At 37.5% G+C, this 21,745-nt stretch overlaps 1 protein-coding gene across 1 annotated transcript; it reads right to left on the bottom strand.

Moving 5' to 3' along the window:
- Positions 1–11,625: 11,625 nt before the first annotated feature.
- LOC149285601 (fibroblast growth factor 20-like) lies at positions 11,626–14,487 on the bottom strand. Its single transcript, XM_089495189.1, has 3 exons — positions 14,211–14,487; positions 12,215–12,318; positions 11,626–11,871 (listed from the first exon to the last, which is right to left on the bottom strand). The coding sequence occupies exons 1-3, from the start codon at positions 14,485–14,487 to the stop codon at positions 11,626–11,628; spliced, it is 627 nt and encodes a 208-aa protein (XP_089351315.1).
- Between the last annotated feature and the right edge of the window lie 7,258 nt (positions 14,488–21,745).

Genomic DNA, 21,745 nt, shown 5'->3' with positions numbered 1-21,745 from the left:
CCAGGTTTTGTGTCGTTTACTTTATTTTAATCTGCATATTTTATTAAAGGCTATATTTTCTCACAGTGAAAAATGAGTGCGGCCCTCGCACGGATACAATTCTGATGAAGTGGCCCACTGCAGAAAAAACTTGGACACCCCTGCTATATGGGATCTTTTTACAAGAACAAAAATGTTAGGTAGAGCTAAATCCAGATTTAACAACAACATCCTACAACATATAGTACAGTGTATGTATGTGTGCGTCAATGTGTGCATGTGTTTATATGTGTGTGTGTGTGTGTATATGTGCGCATATGTGTGTATATGCTTGTGGGGGGGGGAGTTAGAAAGAGGCTTAAAAATGAAAAAGGCAGACAAACAAGATAAAGGGGAAAAATGAAAAGAAGATAGAAAAATATGAGATGCAAAACAAAGATGGCCAAAAGAAAGAATAGAACAGAAGAGAAAAAGAGCCAGAAAGACAAAAAAAAGGGTGATAACGTGTTGTTAAAGGCAGGAAATCCACAGAAGGGGTCCTTCCTGTATAATTGCTGCAGGGCCCGGGGCACCTTAATCCATCCTTGATCCCAAATACTGCAGGGTACCGTTTTACATGTACTGATCAGCAACATGTGATAATTATGTGTGTACTTGAAACAATGGCTGATGTCTTCATCCTATTTTCAATAGATAACAAACTCTGACAGATGTAATTTTTGCTGAGAGTTTTCTTTTCCTGTCCAATGAAAAACATTAAGCTTTCACAGACATGGCTTCCGCATGTTCTGTATTAGTATATTTAGTCATGTGATTTTACCATTTGTTTCAATACTCTTGTAAAACGCTGTTGGAAATTGTGTTCTATTGCAAAAATAGGAATAAATACATAAACACAGAATAAAATTTAATACATACACACAATACGTTAACAATCTGTGCAGACTAATAAAAGTTTGATGATATTTTCTTGCCCACAGTGTATATTTGGTGTTACGGTTCCTGAGAAATCAAAGGGGTGAACATTCCTTATTAAAGTATGAGCATAAGACAATCTTGAATCCACCACCCAAAGTTAGCTACAGGAAATGAGGCAGAGCACAGGCCATTCAATAGCATGGATTGGCCTTTTGTGAAGATGTGAAGAGCAGAGCACTGGGAAATTCCCACTTTTAATGCACATTCCTATTTCAAAGGTATTTGAAATATATATATATATCTTATATTTCACCCTGGGATAAGTAAGTAACGGTCACAATATACCTGGAACCAAATGTACAAGTCTCATGTGTAAACACTGAAAATAAACTTGCACACTGGTTACGTATTACATGCTTTCTACAAGTTGAAAAATAAGCTCTTTTATAGTGATCTAGGGAGAATTAGCTAGAGACCTACCTATATTCACTGAAATCAGCTGCATAGAAAGTCATAGAAAGAGGTTTGCCGTGACGTGGCAGGCGAGCTTCCATTTTAATGGCCATTGGTGTGAAACTAAAAACCTCCATTTGTCTAAATAAGCACAGGTGTGTGGGATAGTGCGCAGGTAACTATTTTTTGGTGTTTGTTCTATGTATTTTGGGCTGATGAATACTATAGCTGTTGCTGCCGCCCAAGAGTGATGGGAGTTTGAGCACAGGGCTTTCTTCTGTGTGTTTGTGTTTCAATTTTGTATCTCACAGCCAGGTTGCTATTGCTGCCGCCACCCCATGTGGTCCCTATTAAGGGCTAATAAATGTGTAGGGGTTTAGAGAATCCCCCTCTTTGTCTCATTAGAGATTTTTACTTTTAGCTCACAGCAGGGAGGTGAATTGTTTAGTGTAGGACTCGCCTAAGAGGTTTGCCGTGACGTGGCAGGCGAGCTTCCATTTTAATGGCCATTGGAGTGAAACTAAAAACCTCCATTTGTCTAAATAAGCATAGGTGTTTGGCGCAGGTAACTATTTTTTGGTGTTTGTTCTATAGAAAGTCAATGAAAGAAATTCCACAATTATTTATTGTGGGATTGTTGCATGCACACACTAAATACACCTCATCCCATATTACTGTGATTGCAAATAAAGTGCTTCTGGTAGTGGCCTTTAATCTTTAGGGAAGAAAAGCCTAGAAGACAGCTGTCCTCTTTACCTGTACAGCTACCATCAGAGACATCTTTAACACAGAAATGTAATTGCTAGAACAGACCTGTTGTGGTACTAGTCCTGCACACCATCAGCTGTTGGACATATGATGTCATACCCCAGTGACCAGCAGCAGGCAGGACCCAGAGCATGGATGATGTCTGAGCTGGTAGCTGCATAGACTTCCACCTTCCATTCATGTATGGTGTGGCTGGGGAACACAGTAAAGAGAAGATAGTTCTGACCAATTCTGGAAGTTTTAATTTAATAAGAGCAGACTGTAGAAAAGACAGTGGGACAAATTTTTCACTTATTAAACTGGATCAGTAAATAATTGTACATAATACTTTCATCCAGAATTTTCACACAAGAAATTCCCCTTTTAACACAAGACAAAGCACAGATCTTCAAAACGAAAGGCTCAATTTTTCCCCTTATTTAAAATTTAGGAAATCCCCTACTGTCTAAACATGGAAGTCACCATTGTGCTTGCAAGTCACTGATATAAATCTGTTTTACCTGAAATTCTCAAATATTTTTCATCTGTTTCTAACATCTGATTCCTTGGACAATTGGTAGGATTAATTGGCTTTCAGTACTTAACACCACAGTCAATTCCCACAAAACCCACATCAATGATATAATGTTAAGACTTTTCTGTTGCTTGGTTTAGAATGTTTCTTACTTAAATCAGTGGTATTTACACACACAGCTTTCTGTAAGGAGGAAAAAAACAACAATGCCTCGAGCATATCACACATTGTTTTGGGAATCAACACAGTGACAGGTTTGAACACATTAAGTAGCTCTTGTAAAATAAAACAAACAAAAAAGAAGGAAAAAAATGGTACTGAGGCTTAATAAGAAGGGCGCGTACGCTTAAACTAAACTATACTATTATGCTCAAATACCATTAGAAATAAATATATAGGTTTTGATAGCTTTCATGTTAACTTCAGAGCACCAGAGATATGTACATTGATTCATGTATTAAAATGAGGGGGATGTTCTTAATTATCACCAACATAAAATCAAATAATTGGCAGGGAAGGGCTGGCAAGATTCAGGCAGACAAGTGTATGTTTTATTTATTGAGATTTATTAAAGGTAGAGTTTATTGTCCCAGACCAACTTACCAAACAATGCATATTAAATTACATTATGGGTAGTTTAAAATGAATTCTTTAAAATGTTGAAAAAAAAACACCTTATGGAGAAGCTGCTGTTCCAGAGTTGAAGCTTGTGCCACTGACTGGCCTCTTGAAGCAGCCAATCAGTAGCAGGAAAGCCCTCCCAGTGCTGCAGCTGATTAACGACAACCATATCATGCATCAGGAGTTATACTCTGCTGTGGTGCCCGCACTCTGTATGAAGAAACTCTTTTTCTGTACAGGGGAGCAGGAACGTGGGCGGGAATAGAGTTTCCTCACACAGTGTGTGGGAGCCATAGCAGTAAGCTGCAGGCCCATGTTAGGTAGGCTTTGGGCAGCATGGACATCATGTTAGTTAGAAGGTGATTGAATGAAGTTAGTAAGTTAGTAGTAAGTTAGTGTTTTGGGGCAGAAATGGCACAAGTAGGCTAATTAGGGGTGGCACAGGCAGGCTGGGGTGGCAGATGTGGCACAGGCAGGCTGCTTCAGGGGGAGTGGTGGTACAGGCAGGCTGCGAAATAGGCAGCGGTGGCACAGTTAGGCTGCTAAAGGGGCAGCGGTGGCACAGGCAGGCTGTTTTAGGGGCAGAGGCCTACCACGTCAATGTCTGGCTTAGTGTACAGTAATAGGGATAATTGCCCCCCCTAGGTTAATCCTTGCCCCCCCCGTTGCCCCCCTGCCGAATTTGGAAAAAAGTCGCAATGCGACTTTAAATCCCGTCCTAGTGAGTAGGGAGAGGGGTTAGAAAGTGATAAGGGAGGGAGAGGGGGTTAGAAAGTAATAAGGCAGGGGCGTCCAACATGCGGCCCGCGAGACCTCGAGGTGCGGCCCGCGTAAGATCGCCAGCCAGTGCAACCGATCTTATGCGGGCCGCACCTCGAGCATGTACTGGCTGACTTGGCATGATAGGAGTGTGATTGCTAACAGCAATCAAAGTCCCATCATGCCTAGGTTCCAGCACTTACACATCCGACCAGTAAATGCTGGAACCTAGGCATGATGGGACCGTGATTGCTGTTAGCAATCACACTCCCATCATGTCAAGTCAGCCAGTACATGCTGAAACCTAGCTAGCTGCCCCCCTTGTGTATTGATGCTGCCAGCAGTATGGGGTCTACACATCACTTACAGCCACCCTGTACCAGCATGTACTGGCTGACTTGGCATGATAGGAGTGTGATTGCTAACAGCAAGCACAGTCCCATCATGCCTAGGTACCAGAATTTACTCGTTGCCTGGGTATGATAGGAGTGTGATTGCAGTGTGGATGCCAGGGCTGGCTTTGGGGTATGCAACCTGTGATCTATGCGTGTAATTTAGGGGGTTTTAAATATACCTTTTAATGACGTGTTTTTTTTGTGAATTCCAATTGATCTATACCTGCAAAGCTGGGGTTGTGTGTTATTCTGTAGATCCATATCTGCTATGCTATGTTTCCATACATTATTTATGTATACCTGCAAATACAGGGTTAATATGTCTTATTCAGTTGATTAATACCTGCAATGCTGTTTCCATGTATTTATTTGATCTATACCTGCAATGCTACGTTTCATATACTATTGTATACCTGCAAATACAGGATTTGTATGTCTGATTCTGTTTATTTGAGATCACAAGTGAATTTCAGTTGATCTATACATGCAAAGCTGGGTTTGTGTGTTAATGTGTTGATCTATACCTGCTATCGGCAACTGGGGCTAATGTTAATATATATGGGCAGCAGGGGCATCAATACACAAGGGGCAAAAACACTAACACTAAACGACAATGCAGTGTGAAAAATCCATCCTGATGTAGACGTCTGTGACGTAGATTGTGTCCTGCTGTTTGTGTGTTTTTGGTTATCAGTGTTGCAGAGCCTGTCCTCGGTGTGCGTGTATAGGTGTTGGTGTGGCAGAGCCTGTCCTGGTTTGTTTTTGGATGTGGGTGTGGCAGAGCCTGTCCTGATGTGTGTGGGTGTCTGTGTGGCAGAGCCTGTCCTGGTGTGTGTGTGTGTGTTTGGTTGTTGGTGTGGCAGAGCCTGTCCTGGTGTGTGTGTCTGGGTGTCGGTGTGACAGAGCCTGTCCTGTTGTGTGTGTGTGTCTGTGTGGCAGAGCCTGTCCTGGTGTGTGCGTTTGGTTGTCGGTGTGGCAGAGCCTGTCCTGGTGTGTGTGTCTGTGTCACAGAGCCTGTCCTGGTGTGTGTGTCTGGGTGTCGGTGTGACAGAGCCTGTCCTGGTGTGTGTGTCTGTGGCAGAGCCTGTCCTGGTGTGTGTGTTCAGTTGTCAGTGTGGCAGAGCCTGTCCTGGTGTGTGTGTTTGGTTGTCGGTGTGGCAGAGCCTGTCCTGGTGTGGGTGTCGGTGTGACAGAGCCTGTGTTGGTGTGTGTGTTTGGTCATCTGTTTCCTGGCACTTAACTTACAGTAGGAATTATTTAATTTTAAATGCCCTCCTGAAGTTGTAGTGACTTCAGGGGACAAAACGTTCAAGGCCCTGAAATCATTTAGTGGAAAAGTTATTTATTGTGTTATAATATTTATTTCAAGGATTAGTCGCACTCAATTGTGGCTTCAGGCTTCCCATGTTGAATGATCAAGTATTATTTTAGCCCAATAACAAAAGTATAATTCCATAGCACATTACTTTTGGAAATTATTAATGCCCCCCCAATTTGACTGTGGTATCTTGTGTGCCCCCCCTATATATTGTTTCTAGAGTCGCCACTGGTACCATATCTGTTCAGTAAATGTTATTTATTTAAATTAATAATTTAAATAATAATTTATTTTTCCAGATTTAAATTTTTTTCCAGTTGGGATACAGTTAAAAATTTGTGAAATAAATATTCTTGCCAACATTATTTTTTTGAGTGTGTGTACCACATACAGGATCCGCCCCGGGGGCCAAATACTCTGGGTACTCCCCTGAGGGATCCCGTATAGAGCTGGGTAAGCAATGAAAAAGTGACATACCTTGTGCACATCTTACTCATGCGCATATTGGCAAATGTATAAAAATAGTATATTTTTATTTTGCTAGCTAAATACATTTAGCAAATAATGACCTCAGTCCACCGTGCACAGTCCAGTGTGGGACCTAATTTATTGTGTTGTAATATTTCTGTGAGGGTGAATGGGTTATGCTACTCTATAGAGGGATTAAGGGGTTACACAGTGATATATCTCCTGTGGGACTGAATGGATTAAACTGCTGTTTACTCCTGTGTTAATGGTGGTACTAAAATGTGTCTAAAGCAAGATGATGGTGTGCGCTGTGCAGTGTAAGATATGTCTATGTTATGGCCTCTTGCTTAAAGTGATGAAGTTTTCTTGATACTTCCTTGGAAGGATACCTAGTTTTTCTCACAGGACTGACCCTCTGCATCTTATTAAATAAATTAGTAGTAATCCCTCTGCACTTTATCCTGATGACAGTTCCTTTTTAAATGTGCTTAGGTGGCTTTAACGTTTTAAAGACTATGAAGTAAAGAATCATTAAAACAGTAAAGTTTTCTATTATGTATTCAGTCCGAATGATTATTTATTTATTATGTTTGTTTGAACAACATGTATAAAGGATATATTAGCAAGCCACCTTATTTACAAAAGCCTACAAAATACTAAGATTTTTTTTTATTTTTTTTTTTTAAAAAAATACAATTAATCTTTATTGTTGCTGAAAAAAATATACCAGCTATTGTTTTGAACCCCAAAGGGTTATTTTGTAAAGGACAGCCACTTTGGGGTCAGAATCATGATTGAATTTTTTAACAGCAAATACAGCAATATATAGGGGTATAAGTCATTTCTGGAGGCAGAGTGGCATATAGGGGGTTAAATGGCATATAGGGTGTATACAGCATTTCTGGGGGCAGAGTGGCAAGCCTCGGGGCAGGTGTGCATAATGGGGGGGCAAGTTGGCAAATAAAAGGAAATAAAAACAAAAAAATATTTTTCTCAATCATAGCTTTTATTAAATATTAAAAAATAGTTTACCTTAATTAATATTTACTAGAAAATCTTTTTTCCTATAGGGTCGTCTTATATTCATTTTTTTCCCCCTAAATTAATATTCAGATTTTGGGGGGTCGTCTTATAATCGAGTACATACGGTATGTCATTAACAGTAGATTAACGTTAGTTTCAAATGGCCCACTTTTGCATCAAGAAGGTGCCCAGTGTTATGCTCCTAATTGCTTTGATCCAACTAGTGCTTATATATGACCCTTAACTCATTGTTTTAAAATATAGGTCTGCCCCCTACTGTATGAAAAGCATTCTGCATCTAGCAAATACACAAAACATAGAAAGGAAGAGAATACCCATTTTGTTCATTTAGTTCACCACAGATAAATTCTACCTACTGAGGTTATTTGGAGTTGCAGTCCAAAAACTACTGAAGGCAGCAAAATGCCCACCTCTGATCTAATTGTTAAGATATTTAGTCACAACAGGCTCTGGGGAAGATGTATTTATCTGCCAGTAGATCAAAGGGGCTCATTTTGCTGCTATCCATAACTTTATTGGACAGATGGAATTCAACCTTAAAGACCTAGAACACTTAAAGTCACATTATGTGAAGTTTAAAACACTAAAAAGTAATTACATGCTCAAACCTCTATCCCCATTCTCCTAGAATTCTTTCAAGATTTTTTTTCCATTTTAACTTTTAATTTTATGAAGTTCTCAAATGGTATAAATTTAATGGAAGTAAAGCAATTCCTTTTGAAGTCTTTATGTTTCTGATATCACAGACATTTCACAAGCTGCGAACATAATAAAGAACCCATCAATAATCAGTTAGTAAAGTGGGACAGCTGACTGTCACCATGTCTCAGTGATGTAGTAATTTATAAAAATGAATCACTGACATGCTTGGCTTGAATCAACCTTGGAAGCTTCTGGGAAGACAGGAGCTCAGAGGGTTTGGCCCTACACAAGCCACTGCGTGTTCGTGTGAACTGTCCTGTCAATGTGTGGGACCTTCAAATAATATTTAAAAACAAAAACATCAATTTCAAAGTGTTTTCCTGTTTTAATTGTAGAAGAAGCAACATTCAAAGGCTACAATTGATACATAATGTCCAATAAGTTGTTATTGACCTATATATTATTAACTATATATAACTAAATGGCTAATTTGGCCTTTTATCCACAGGAGAAAATAGTTGTGGTTTCCCCACACAAGGTACAGTAAATTCAGAGACAAAGAATGTTTCATTTCGTTCAGCAAAATCTGCCTTGAGCTATTGCAGTTTCTGTAATTAACATGCAATTAACAATTTGCATGCAATAAGAGTTTGGTGTTGGTGCCACCACTTGAAGCAAGAGGTGACAAATTTATGTCATATACCGGAATAGGATTATTAACAGACTTTAAGACACTAATTTCCCAGGCTGATTACTGGTGTAGTCATGGTAAGAATTTCAGTGCTTTATTGTGAGATTGTTTTCCTTTTTCAGGCAAGCTATTCCCATGTCTGTATACCTTACTGGGTTTTGAGGTACAAAGAAAGAGGAAGAGCACATATATTATTGATGAGCTCTATCTTAAATGTAAGAAGCCACACCCCCGTTCACTGACCCGAGACTACCCTTCAGAAGATAACAGAGGAAGAAGGAAAAAGCGCTCCTGTGAAATCATTCTGTAGTTTTGTGTTGCTGTCACCTAAATAATGCACCCTCAAAGAGTGGGGACACTGAGTGCTGAAGCCCATAATGCATAAATATCATCTGTCCTCTGTAGCATCACTCACAACAGAGATCCAAACTGTTTCTCGCAGTAACAAACGCAGTGAGTAAGGAGCTTCATGGAATTCGTTTCAATGGCCTCGCAGCTGCACGCGAAGATCACTATGCTCAATGCCAAGCATTGGCTGGAGTCGTGTAGAGCCCAACGCAACTTCACTGGAGTAGTGGAAACGTGTTCTTTGATCAATCACGGTTTATTGAGTCTGGGTTTGGCGGATGCCAGGAGAACGCCACTTATCAGAATATATAGTATATATAGTATATATATATATATATATATATATATATATATATATAGTACTGTAAAGTTTCATTCAAGAGGATAATGCTCTGGGGCTGTTTTCCAGTGTTTGGGCTAGGCCTCCTAATTCCATGGAAAAGTATTGTTAATGCTATAGCATGCAAAGACATCTTAGACAATTGTATGCTTCCAACTTTTTGGCACCAGTTTGTAGAAGGCCTATTCCTGTTCCAGCACGACCGTCACCCTGTGCACAAATCAAGGTCCATAAAAAAATGTTTTGACAAGTTTTGTGAGGAGGAACTCAAGTAGCCTGCACAGAGCCCGATTGCGAGCCAGGCCTTCTCGTCCAATATAACTGCCTGACCCCACAAATGCTCCTTCAGTTTAATGGGCACAAATTCCCACAGAAACATTCCAAATTCTTAGAAGCGTGAAGGTTATTATAGCCACAAGAGGATGGTGGGTGGGGGGTTTCAATCATATATGAATGCCCATGGTTTTGGAATAGGATTTCCGACAAGTTCATATAGGTTTGATGGTAAGGTGTTCACATATTTTTGGTCATGGAGTATATGTGCACTTATATTATAGAGGAGATCAACACAACCTGGCTCAAAATAGGAACCATGTATATGATCAGTAGTTGAATAATACAGACATCATTAACAGCAGGTTAGGGTGGCCACTTTAGGGGCTGCAGGATCCTGTGTTACAACTCTGATACATGAGTTTCCATAATATGTGTATTTATAAGCATTGCTGGGCTTCTTATACAACAGAATGCATGGTCTGTGACAGGCTCCAATATAAGTATCATGTAAATATATTTTTTACTAAAATAAGCAAAATTCATAGATGGCTACTTAAATGTATACTATTAAATATTCATACGCCAGTAAAGTATCATTATATATCAATATATAAATGGGAATCTATTGTGATACTAATAGAATGATAGAAATATAGCATTTGGTGGCAGATAAGAACCATTCACTTTCAGCCCATTTATTCTGCCCATTTTTTCTGATGTAAGACTCACACCTTAATTAGTACTTGACCATGTCTTTATGCCCTTCCCATGCATGTTTATAAATTCCCTTATTGTATTAGTCTTTACCACTTCTGATGAGAAGCTGTTCCATTTGTCTATTACCGTCTCATTAAAGTAAAACTCTGACCCTTTGGTTTTAGACTATGACCTCTTGTTCTAACGTTTCTCCCCCTTTAAAATAAACTTTCCTCCCCTTAACAAACCCACTCAAGGACTAAACATCCCAAATATATTACATTCGTTTTTAATTTATTTCCTAATTATTACATTAACTGTGTAGCACAATGTACACAATTCTATTACAAATATGTATTTCATTGCTAGGAAACACTGCATTTCCCAGGCTTTGTTATCATTTTTGTATTTGTTACAGGTTGTGTTTCTTTAATTCATATCCTGGCCAAACCAAATGTCAGGACAATGTACCAAGTGTGCTGCCAAGTTGCAACCTTATCTTCTAAAAGATATAAAATAATGTTATTTAACATTGACTGTAATGACAAAGCCCAGTCAAGTAGCAAATGTAATTGCAAACAAAATTCACCAACCAATTCATTTTTAATTAATTTTAATTTATTAATTCCCTTTAAAATGGGCACTTATAACATTTAAAATTGTTAAGGCATTCATATACATTAAAGTAATTTAAACAGCGCCCCTTGCTGACAATATTCTGAGAACACATCCTTAGCTATTCCTAATGGGGGGAGAAATCTAGGTGCTGCAGTCATCTTCTCTGTATTTTGGAGTGACAGTATTACATCATATAGGGATATTTTTTTTCACATGTGTTGTTTAAGATAATACAGCATAATTTCTTCTTCAAGCCCAAAAATATATTTTCTACATGATTTTTCCATCATGCCAGTAAAAAATAGATCTCTCAAATAAATAAGTATAAAAAATAAATACATATGCATGTTAAGATCACAGGTATCAAATTCCATCTTGAGAAATGTATTTGTATATATACATAAAAAATAAATTTATATAAAACATAGAAATATAAACATATACTGAATTGCATTTTCAGTTCTGACTTTTTAGGTGACATTTAAAGTCTCATGGTGTCCTCTTTTTCATCCTCTACATCAAAAAGTTACAGTTCCTTGTACAGGCCATTCCACGGTGATCAGTGCTTGGATTTGGGAAGCATACCCTCTGATCCTCCAGCCAGAGTATTCACATCCAGAGCCTTCTAGGATTTCACTAGAACCAAGATAAGGTTGTCCATCACAGTCCTTCTGGAAGTCTGTGGCCAAAGTTCTGGCAATATTCTTCCTTGTTTCTGCTTTCCTTGCTCGGATAGACTTGATTTTTAATAGATCCCAAAGAATCCACTATATATGTTCAGCTATTCCCCATGACATCTCTGTAAAGTTCGGGTACTTTTTCAGGATCCACTGGCCTGGGTAGAAAGTGGGTGAACTTCTGGTGTCTCTTTGCACGGGCACCGTCTCTAGGCGTTCCATCTTTATTAAGAGCTACAAAGTATCTTCTTCCAGAGTCTCCATGCTTATATAAATTTGATGAATAAGTATTATACCAATTTTCTTCAAAATGTTCACGGAAAATGCACTCTGAGGTCAATTTTTCCTATAAATCAAAACATATATGTTGTTAGGTCACACAGTAAAAAAATATTAATATTTAAATTAAAAAAGAACTATGGAAAATGCACTCTAAAGCCATATTTGTCCTATTAATAAAGACATATTAGTAAAACAAAAATAGGACAATGTTTAAAGAGATCACTGGATCACTGCACCAGCAGAGGTCAGGCTTAGATTTGTACAAGCTGTACAATGGGGGAAATAAGGACTCTTAAACACTAATGAAAACTGATTGGGTTCCTTAACCTATTGTTGAGCCCTAATGGGTTCAAGAACAGAAGGACTTAAGCAGTAAAATACCAGCATCTTATCTGATTATTACTCACCGATCCAAAAAGTTCTCCTTTGTCATTCATGCCAAGGTATAAACCACTGTCTACTCCTCTAATGCTGACAAGACCAATTGCAACACTGATGAACTCAAGGATGCCTGTGCAAAAAATAAGGGAAGATCTATATTAATACAGTTAAAAGGAAACTCACAAACAAGTAACCATACCTATTTAACATGGGAATGCATATTTACTTATTTGATACATTGTAGACAAAAGGTCATTATGGGTAGAAGTGTTATTTTTTTAAATAATATCAATTTTAATTAGCAATGGTTTTCCATTTCTTTAGTTTAATTGACCACAGCAGCAGTCATGAACATATCACACAGTTTCAATGTGTTTCTAAAAATCCTTGTGAAATTAACTTGAGTTCAATAGATAATTATTTTAATTTTATTTTTATATTTTCTTCAACTTTTAAGCAGTTTGGATAGGGAACACTTGATTGTTATACAGGTATTTAGGCTTCATTGTGATACCTTTTGAAAAGCCAGGGTTTAAAAAAATATATATGACAATAAGCAGGTGAGCCAGTCCACAGAGAGACCACATCACACGAGAGTCTCAGTAGAATAGGGGTAGGATAAAAGAGGAGCATATGAAAGAATATGTTTGATCTCATGTTTACCTATTTGGGGATTTTTTTTTTCTCACTTCGGGCACCTATTGATGGATTTAATTCTGAATAAAATTCTAACGCTTTTTGGACAACATTTACATGTGGCAAATCTTGTGTCCACTTCATAAGTATGATGCAAAATGAATTAATCTTTTGTTGTTATAGAGGATTATGAGGTCACGCATGCCCATCAGGCTACACATCTATTTTGTGTTCATAGATCTGGCTATGGGAAAGGAAATATACCACTATTTAATCACCTTCTTCAGCAACTAAGGATAAAAAAGAAGGGAGAATACAGACTACAATAGTTGGTTTGTTCAGATAAATCAGCACTAAAAAAAAAAACAAGATTATTATTCATTCTTCCTGTCAGGTAAGTATTTCCATCATTTTCTGTTTCTGCAGTGTTTGGGGAAAAACTAAAGCTCAGGTAAGCAATGCTTAACCTTCCAGCTTCACCAGAAATCACAGTATCCAGTTCCCAGGTTCAGTATGGCTGGGGACAATGTGAGTTGTAGTCACACAGCAGCTGAATTGTAACCCTGAACTATAGAATTGTTCATCGAAATGTTATCACATGATTAATAACTCAGATCAATGGATTCTGGGATATAAACTGGAGGATATGTCAGTGCATTTGGAAAAAAATCAAATAAAAAAAGCAATGATCTAGATTTAACTAAATAACCTATGTGTCAGAAAACATATTTATACAAATGCAAATATACGCATCATTTAATATATTTTAAATGATTTCATTTATTAAATGTTATTATTTTTGGGGAGGACTGTAGCTTTACGCATTTTTTTCCTGCAGGTAAATTTATTTTGGGTCTGTCTCTATGTGTATGTCTGGGGACACTGTCTGCCAGTGTTTGGGGCTAGTTGTATATTAAACCCCAATGACAAAACAGTAGCCTGGCTTGGATTTGGAAGTGTGCATGAAGTTAAATAGGTGGAATCATTCAGGCATTCTAACTCTAATTACTCATTTACATACATATCAGACATGATAGTTTACAAGTTAGCCATATTTAAATAACCTCGGGTGTTGTGTGCACGTAAATTTAATCCCTTTATACAAATCAAAGGATCTTAATCCCTACAAGTTGCTAAAAATATGATCAGCAATGACAGGTAGATTAATGTCACCTTTTTTTGCATATCAATGTTTGTACTGTTCAACATTCAACTATTAATATATATATATATATATAAAATATATATATCGTTGTTATATTTATGTTATACTATATTACCAGTGCTACTTGTGGACAGGTGACTTTGGACCAGTCGCTATGTAGTAAATCTGGTATGCATTGTATGGTGTAGTTATGAATGGAGTGCATCCGGAAGGCTACTCACCGAAGCGGCTGTGGTCCTGCCGGGTGCCCTGCACGTTACCGTCGGGGAGGATCTGCAGGTGAAACCCGGTCCTGCAGTAGAGCTGTCTGCGGCGGAGAATGCCCTGGAGATGGGCCAGATCCGAGGGGGCGCTGCGGGACAAGCGCTCAGACTGCCCCAGTGGGTCGTTGTACAGCAGGGGGGTGTCTCTGGCAGGAGGCAGCAGGTACTGAGTGCCCACCTGAGCCAAGGTGTCCACGCCGGCCAGGAAGCTACCCATTTCGGCCACTGGAGCCATGATGTAAAGGTAATGACCAAGTCCTCAGAAGGATCCCGGGAGGGCAGCGATCAAGTTACTTAGACTATTCAGGTGCTGGGAGCATTAAATTGTGTTCTCCAGGTGTCCCAGAGTGAGTGAGTGAGGGGTCGTCCAGGGAGAGGTTATATGTAGAGGGCAGAATGTATATTGCGCAAATTGACATATGGTAATGAGGCACGTTCAGACGGAGGGTCTCAAAGCACTCTCCCTTCACACCTCACGGGTCTTTGTTGGAGAAGTGTAAAGTGTCTCCCTTTCAGCGCTGGTCCATTCAGATGCAATGTAAATCACAAACATGATCTCCATAATCCAAAACTCTCCGCAGACTCTAGGTGGAATCCAAAGGACATGTTTGGAACTTGATGGCCGCTTATTATAAAGATGCTGCCGAGGATGGTCGCCTGCAGAAGCCAAGTAGAGCAGCGATCTCCTGCTGTGATCCTGGGATCAGATCCTGAAGGGAGCCAGCAGCAGGAGGGAGCCTGTCTTGTTAGGATGCAGGAGGTGCTTGGATTGCATTGCGCAGACAGGTGCAAGTAAAGGTAAGAGGTAAAGGGGTGGGTCTACCATCTAAGACCTTCCCTGACAAACACATACAAAAAAAACACAAAGATCTGAGATTGCTCTCCTTTTTTAAAGCCCCAATAAAACAAGGTGCTGGATCGTTTTTTGGTCTTTTCTTCTTTTCTTTTTTTTAGCATTGTTACTGGCATCCCCAGTCAGTTATTTAAAATGATGGCCCCCCTATAAAAAATATTGCACCACAGGGGGTGGCTACTGGGACTGGCATCCCCAGTCAGTTATTTAAAATGATGGTCCCCCTATAAAAAATATTGCACCACAGGGGGTGGCTACTGGGTGGCTAATAATATTATTATTATTATTTATTTATTATTATTCTTTTTTATTATTATTATTATTTTTCATGTTAAAAAAGGTATAGAATTTTAGAAATACAGTGTTGTGTGGAGCAGTGTTTTAAATATCCGACTCTGAGAGCCAGAGTGAAATTACTATAATGGGGGTTTAGTAAAAAGTCTAGTGGTAAGAAGCAATCAACAGGAAATTATAATTATTTTTATTATTATTACTTTAAATTTTATTTTTTAATATATTACCATTCTGCAATGGTCTATAACGGGTTGCTATAGCGATTGCAAATTTTTAGCACTTTCTGCCAAAATGCTCGTTATACATATGTTTTTTTGTTTGTTCTGCCTAGTTATACATATATCATTTTACACATTTTTATTTTCATTTTTTATCCCCCAGTGTATCTATGTTCAGCATATTATGCATAATTTTTTCCCATTCTATATTCTGTATCTAAAATGCCTTCACTGGTTAACTTTCTGGCTTTTTAATTATTTTATATGTACTTCAGTCTACTACTAATGTTCCTTAAATTGAGAAATGAAATGGAAGAAAATTTAAAAAATGCAAATAAATTACATTCCTTGGCAATATCCATCTTTCTCTATTTCTTTTTATCTTTGATTAATTCTACAAAGTACCTACATAAAAAACAATGCCTAGATTCAAAGTTCATATTGACAGTAAATTGTGTGATTTAAGGCTAAATCACAGAGATCAAATAGATTGGGCTTTCAATTTTCTGTGAAGTGTTTAGTGTAATTCATTGACAAATGTTTTAAAGCAGGTAATGCTACACCTTTCAGTCCTGACAATCTAAATTCTCTGTGCACCTGAACTATAAAATGCCTTCTTTAAAGCAGCAATTTAGTGAACGTGCTATTACTAACCCTGAAGCTATAAAGCTGTAAAAAAAGATAAACCAGCTCCCAAAATATCCAGGTTGTCACTGAGATAGTTGTAGCAGGTATATGTTACATTATTTATCCTTCAAATGACAGGATTCTGTCATGTGGTGGGATCTGAAATCCACCATAATAGTGATTTCAAAGCACATCTGTTTAAACACTATCACATCAGTGCAAAGCATCAGCCAATGAGTTTGTGCTTTGAACAAAATCTACTAAATTGCACTGTTAATTCAAAGAAAGTGAGATCAAAGTTACTTGGCCCTAGATGTAATTATTTAGCAAGTACTTCTGTATCCCAAATGAATTGAAAGGGCAGGTTTCTAGTTGTTTATAACTCACCCCTGGAAGTTTTATTGATATTGCTCCACATAAAAATAAATCAGTGATACTGTCTGCTTCTCTAGCAAAGGGATCTGAATGGCTGTGGCCAGCCCACTCACCTGTATGTCTGGGTTCATGTTATAATGTCTTTTTCGTGACTATTGTCTTGAGAAATAGTCAAAAAACATACATATATCAATGGAATATTGAGCATTTCCAAAGTAATGTACCCTTAAAGACTCCATGATATGGTCTTGTCATGACCATTGTAACACCAGTAAAGTGTAGCAAACCTGGTACTGGATGATCTTCACAATGACTGATCAGGGGCTGACAGAGAAAGAGAATAGAGTATAAACAAAAAGGGGCAAAATTACATTTCAAGGCATTATGTATTGTGAAGGCCTAGATGACCAATTTACAGGAACTAAACTGTATTGCTTTATTTAATTCACTTCCATTTAATATTTTTTCCCTTTTCATGCATTAAAGTGCATGTTGTATTTTACATATTTTATTAAGCAGTGTTCTACTTCTGTTACATGGACTAAACTAGATATGAGTCTTGATGAACTACCATGTTTTAGCTATAAGCCACCAGCTAACCTTTCTTTTTCTTTTCTATATGAGTCTGTGACATGATGATTGATTCATTTTATTTTATTCTGATACATGATGGTGCAAATGTGATTCAATGTTGAAAAATTAGGTTTCCAAAAATGAGTTCATGGTGATATAATCAACATTGGATATGTGATACATATATGTGAAATATATATAGTTTGGTAATGTTCTTTAAGAAAGAAAAATTGTCCAAGAAATATAATTTAACATACATTATATAGACAACAGTATCGGGACACCTGACCATCACACCAACAGGGACTTTTATGGCATTGCATTCTAAACACATAGAAATTAATATGTAGTTTGTCCCCCTTTGCAGCTATAAAAGCTTCCACTCTTTCGAGAAGGCTTTCCACAAGAGTTTGGAGCGTTTCTGTGGGAATTTTTACCCATTCATCCAGTAGAGCATTTGTGAGGTCAGGCACTGAAGGAGAAGGCCTGGCTTGCAATCGCCATTCCAGTTCATCCCAAAGGTGTTCGATGGGGTTGAGGTCAAGATTCTGTGCAGCCAGTCAAGTTCTTCCACACCAAGCTCATGTACCCAGGTCTACATGGATCTTGCTTTGTGCACAGAGGCACAGTCATGCTGCAATAGAAATGGGCCTTCCCCAAACTGTTCCCACAAAGTTGGAAGCATAGCATTGTCCAAAATGTCTTGGTATGTGCCCTTCAGTATTTTTTTGACAATGCTATGCTTCCAATTTTTCTGCAAGGGGAGGGGGAACCAACTACATATTAATGTCTATGTATTTAGAATGGAAAGTCATAAAAGTCCCTGTTGGTGTAACGGTCAGGTGTCCCAATACTTTTGTCCACGTAGTGTATATGTGATAGTAATTGATTGCTCTTTATTTTTTCTCTCTAAAATAAGACAGCAAGTTTGTATCATGGTCTGCCACTGCGACATCAAAAGGCTCCATTATAACCACATTCTTCAAGTTCTCTATTACAGGTGTAATACTGACCAAACTGATGATATATTTATTGGATTGGAGCTCCCTGTGTATCAGTGATATCCCATTTCGCCTGGGGTAATATATCTTAAGAGTGCTTCATCCTTAGTAAATACATCATTACCAGCTTAAAATATCTAGTATCATATGCTACAATTGTTTTTTATAGTGATGGCGTGCATTTTTCTATTATATACAGATTAATTAAGCAAAATATGTCTGTTTTTGTAGAAGAAAGCAGTCTAGTTAGTTTACGTGTAATTATAAGTGACATTACTTCATAATGATTTTTATTATCTATGAGTTTGTTATTTATGAGAAATTATTATAGATGTAATGGGTACCTTTCTATACTTAAAAAAACAATAGTAATTATTTGAGTCACTTTATAAACATTCATCCAATGACTGCCAGCAACTAAATGACTGCAGGTATCCTCTATTGTACACTTTTATATTGTGCAAAAATAGTAATTATCGGAAAATTAAGATTTTGGTGGTCTATATTTCCATACCATGTGCATAATCCCTTGTTTTCATTGTTGGCATCTGCTGGCTATGCAGCCGGGTCTTTCTTTGTATCATATTGCCATGGAGTGCCCCTTATTGATCTGTTCTTTATTTTAATCCTTTTGTTTAATACTTATAAACCATCACATGATAATAATGAAGAGATGTATTAATCCCCATCACCATAATCATTGTAAAATTGACACCTTAGAGAAAAGGCAATATCAGATTATGTGACATGCTTTGGGCATTGTCTCATAGTCAACGCCATACTCACACTTGAGCCTAATAATAATTATTTAAATAATTAGAGATGGACAATTCCCAGGAGCACCTAACACCTAATTTTGGCCTACTTTTTAAGAGCATTAGTTCTCAGCCTCCAAAAACTTCTAAAATTCATACTAGTGGATGTAACTTAACAGCAATGCTTGTATGACATACTTTATTGCCATAGCAGCATCATGATGAATTACCCCCAAAAATGGTTTCAAGAGGCAATGGCGTAAAACAGAATTAGCTTTAATAATAGTATTTCCTTAGTGTACCCTGAATTTAGTAACATTACATACGTAGATATATATTTTTTTAAATGTTGGATATTTCTAAGTTATCGATTAACCTATTTTACGAAGCTAGACTTTGTAAAAGTAGAAGTTTATACAGAAGTGGGAAGATAATAAAAGCGTAATTAATTAGCATAAATACAATAAGCACCGGTAATCAAAGTAAAGAGGTGAGAATCCTATAAAGGTCGCAACAATACTCGGGGATTAGAGTTGGGCAAAGCTGTCATACCTCAAATATCTTCAGAGGTGTCCGGAGATCAAAAGGTCGCGATCTAAAGTTGGAGACTTCGGGCAATTTCACTGTAAATGCTTATCATTTGAAGTTGAGAAGTGCATTCATTTATTCTAAAATATGTCCACATTTTTTTTTTCCAAATGACCTGTTTCCATTTCTCATTTATTTTGAAACTGGAAAATCGTACATTGTTACCTTTATTAATATAGCACCAGCAGATTCAGTAGCGTTGTTACAGTAGTGGACAGTAAAAATGTTTAGAAAATTAAAATTGACAAAAACATTAACACATATTAAGACACAGAAGGAGAAAGTCATCTGTTCGTGCAAGCTATGAACTATTTAAAAAAAAAAATATATTTAAGCCAATGGCAATTATGATTTCTAAATAATTTCCAGGTTACGTGATAATAGCCCAAAATGGCTTATCAAAAATAAGTTAAACAATTTTTAAAGAAATAATGTATTAGCAGGGCTAGTTCCACTTTAGGTTGTATGAAGTTGATAGGCGTTGTATTCCAAAATTCCAGCACATTCCCAGTAATGTGTATATTTTAGTGTAATTTTGTTGCTTATTTTTAGGCATGTTCTTTTGTTATTTATGTGCATGTAAGGGTGTAGGTTTAAAGTTTATTATATGCATTGGTCAATGGGTGCAATGTTGTGTTGCTATATTTTGCAAGTGGCTTAGCATTAGGCTTGTGTTGTGTTTTTGTGCTGTCTGGAACATGTAAATTGTTTTTTTTGTCTACGAACTCGAGAACTTGGCTTATCTCCCTAAGACGAGGACTTCGCTAGCCTGTTTTGTTTTCCAATAACCATACTGACTTGGAAAATGTCTGGACGTATATGTGTGAAGTTGTAGAGAACTAGGGGAGGATGAATGCTAACAAAGCCCTTAAAGTAACACCTTGCGGACACCTAACACAACAAATCAGTAAATATTGAGGTACATATGAAAAAGAAAGTGTGACGGTATTTTGAATTGAAAAATCTTCATTAAAAAACATATATTAACCTAAATAGTCAACCATGTTAGTTCTTAACATAATGTACATAGAAATAGGCTACTGGTGGTATTCAGAAATAACAGTTTTCATTGAGATTTTGTAATACTAAATCTACTAAAAGAAGTAGATTTCAAGTTCATGAACGCATATATTATTATCCTGACACTTAATAACATTCTATAAAGTACCAGTTAAGACGGGGTAATGATGCAACTGATAAGACTAATATTGTGTCTGCATATTTTAAATCCAGATATATTATGAGCCCTTGCTGGTGGTGTAACAGGCCCTATGGTACAGGGGAGGCACATTTTAGGGGCTCCCGGGGCACAAGCTGTTACAAATGCCATCTATGGCTAATGGCCATTATAATCATTTCTTAGTAGGAATACGCAAAATGGTTTTTGTGCCAGTTGGGTATTAAATCCACTGGTACGCAGCTACTCTCTGCCTCCTGTTGTCCTACTAGGTTGGAAAGGTTGAGTTGCCACATATGTACATGCGAGTTGGCTTACATGTACACCAGTTTACTTGCCTACGTGCCAGGTCCGGCCATGGAAACCTTTCAAGCAGGCTAAAATGCAGAGGGGATTAGCCTCTTCTAATATTATTTCTCAATAACGCACTGTTCTACGTCTTTAAGAAATAACTGTTTATGTTTATTTTAAGATATAGAGATTATTACAAATTACCATATACCTTGTTTTAGTAATTACAATGCTGTTCCACTTAGGAAAATCTAATGGTGCATTTTTTATGACAACCTATAAGTGCCTGCTTTTTTTCACATAATGATTATATGTTCCCAGCAAAAACAATGAATTATGCATAATTTGCACAAATAAAGTATCTTTTGGGGAAAAATGGGATAGTTCTAGGAATAATGTTTATAATGGTCCATTTAGTTATAAAACGAGCTAAATTCAGCAGAGTAAGTGGATGGTCATACCTTGGTACAAAATGTTAATATAATGAAAGTGTTCTCCACTCATACTTGTACACTGACATGCTTACTGTTGAGTATTTCAGAAAGGGAAATCTAACAGCTATGTCTGAACATTGACTGAACTTATGACATCAAAAGATACAAACAGAACAAAATGCCTTTCCACTCCTATTGCCGCCACATGAACTAGTTGTTCTTGATTACTTTTTGTTGGGTCTAAAACGATGGACTTGATGAACGCACCAACTCCTTTCCTAGACCACAACTTGACCTTCTTACTTCA

The sequence above is a fragment of the Sceloporus occidentalis genome, unplaced genomic scaffold, assembly GCF_023333645.1.
Source record: "Sceloporus occidentalis isolate IW3139 unplaced genomic scaffold, rSceOcc1.0.p SCAF_77, whole genome shotgun sequence".
In the NCBI taxonomy this organism is placed as follows: Eukaryota; Metazoa; Chordata; class Lepidosauria; order Squamata; family Phrynosomatidae; genus Sceloporus; species Sceloporus occidentalis.
This window is presented reverse-complemented; position numbering and strand designations above follow the sequence as displayed.

Coding starts and splice junctions, on each gene's coding strand:
- LOC149285601 (XM_089495189.1), bottom strand. CDS start 14,487: ATGGCTCCAGTGGCCGAAATGGGTAGCTTCCTGGCCGGCGTGGACACC. Junction 12,319..14,210: donor GCAGGACCACAGCCGCTTCG/GTGAGTAGCCTT, acceptor TTTTTTGCACAG/GCATCCTTGAGTTCATCAGT. Junction 11,872..12,214: donor AAGGAGAACTTTTTGGATCG/GTGAGTAATAAT, acceptor TTTGATTTATAG/GAAAAATTGACCTCAGAGTG.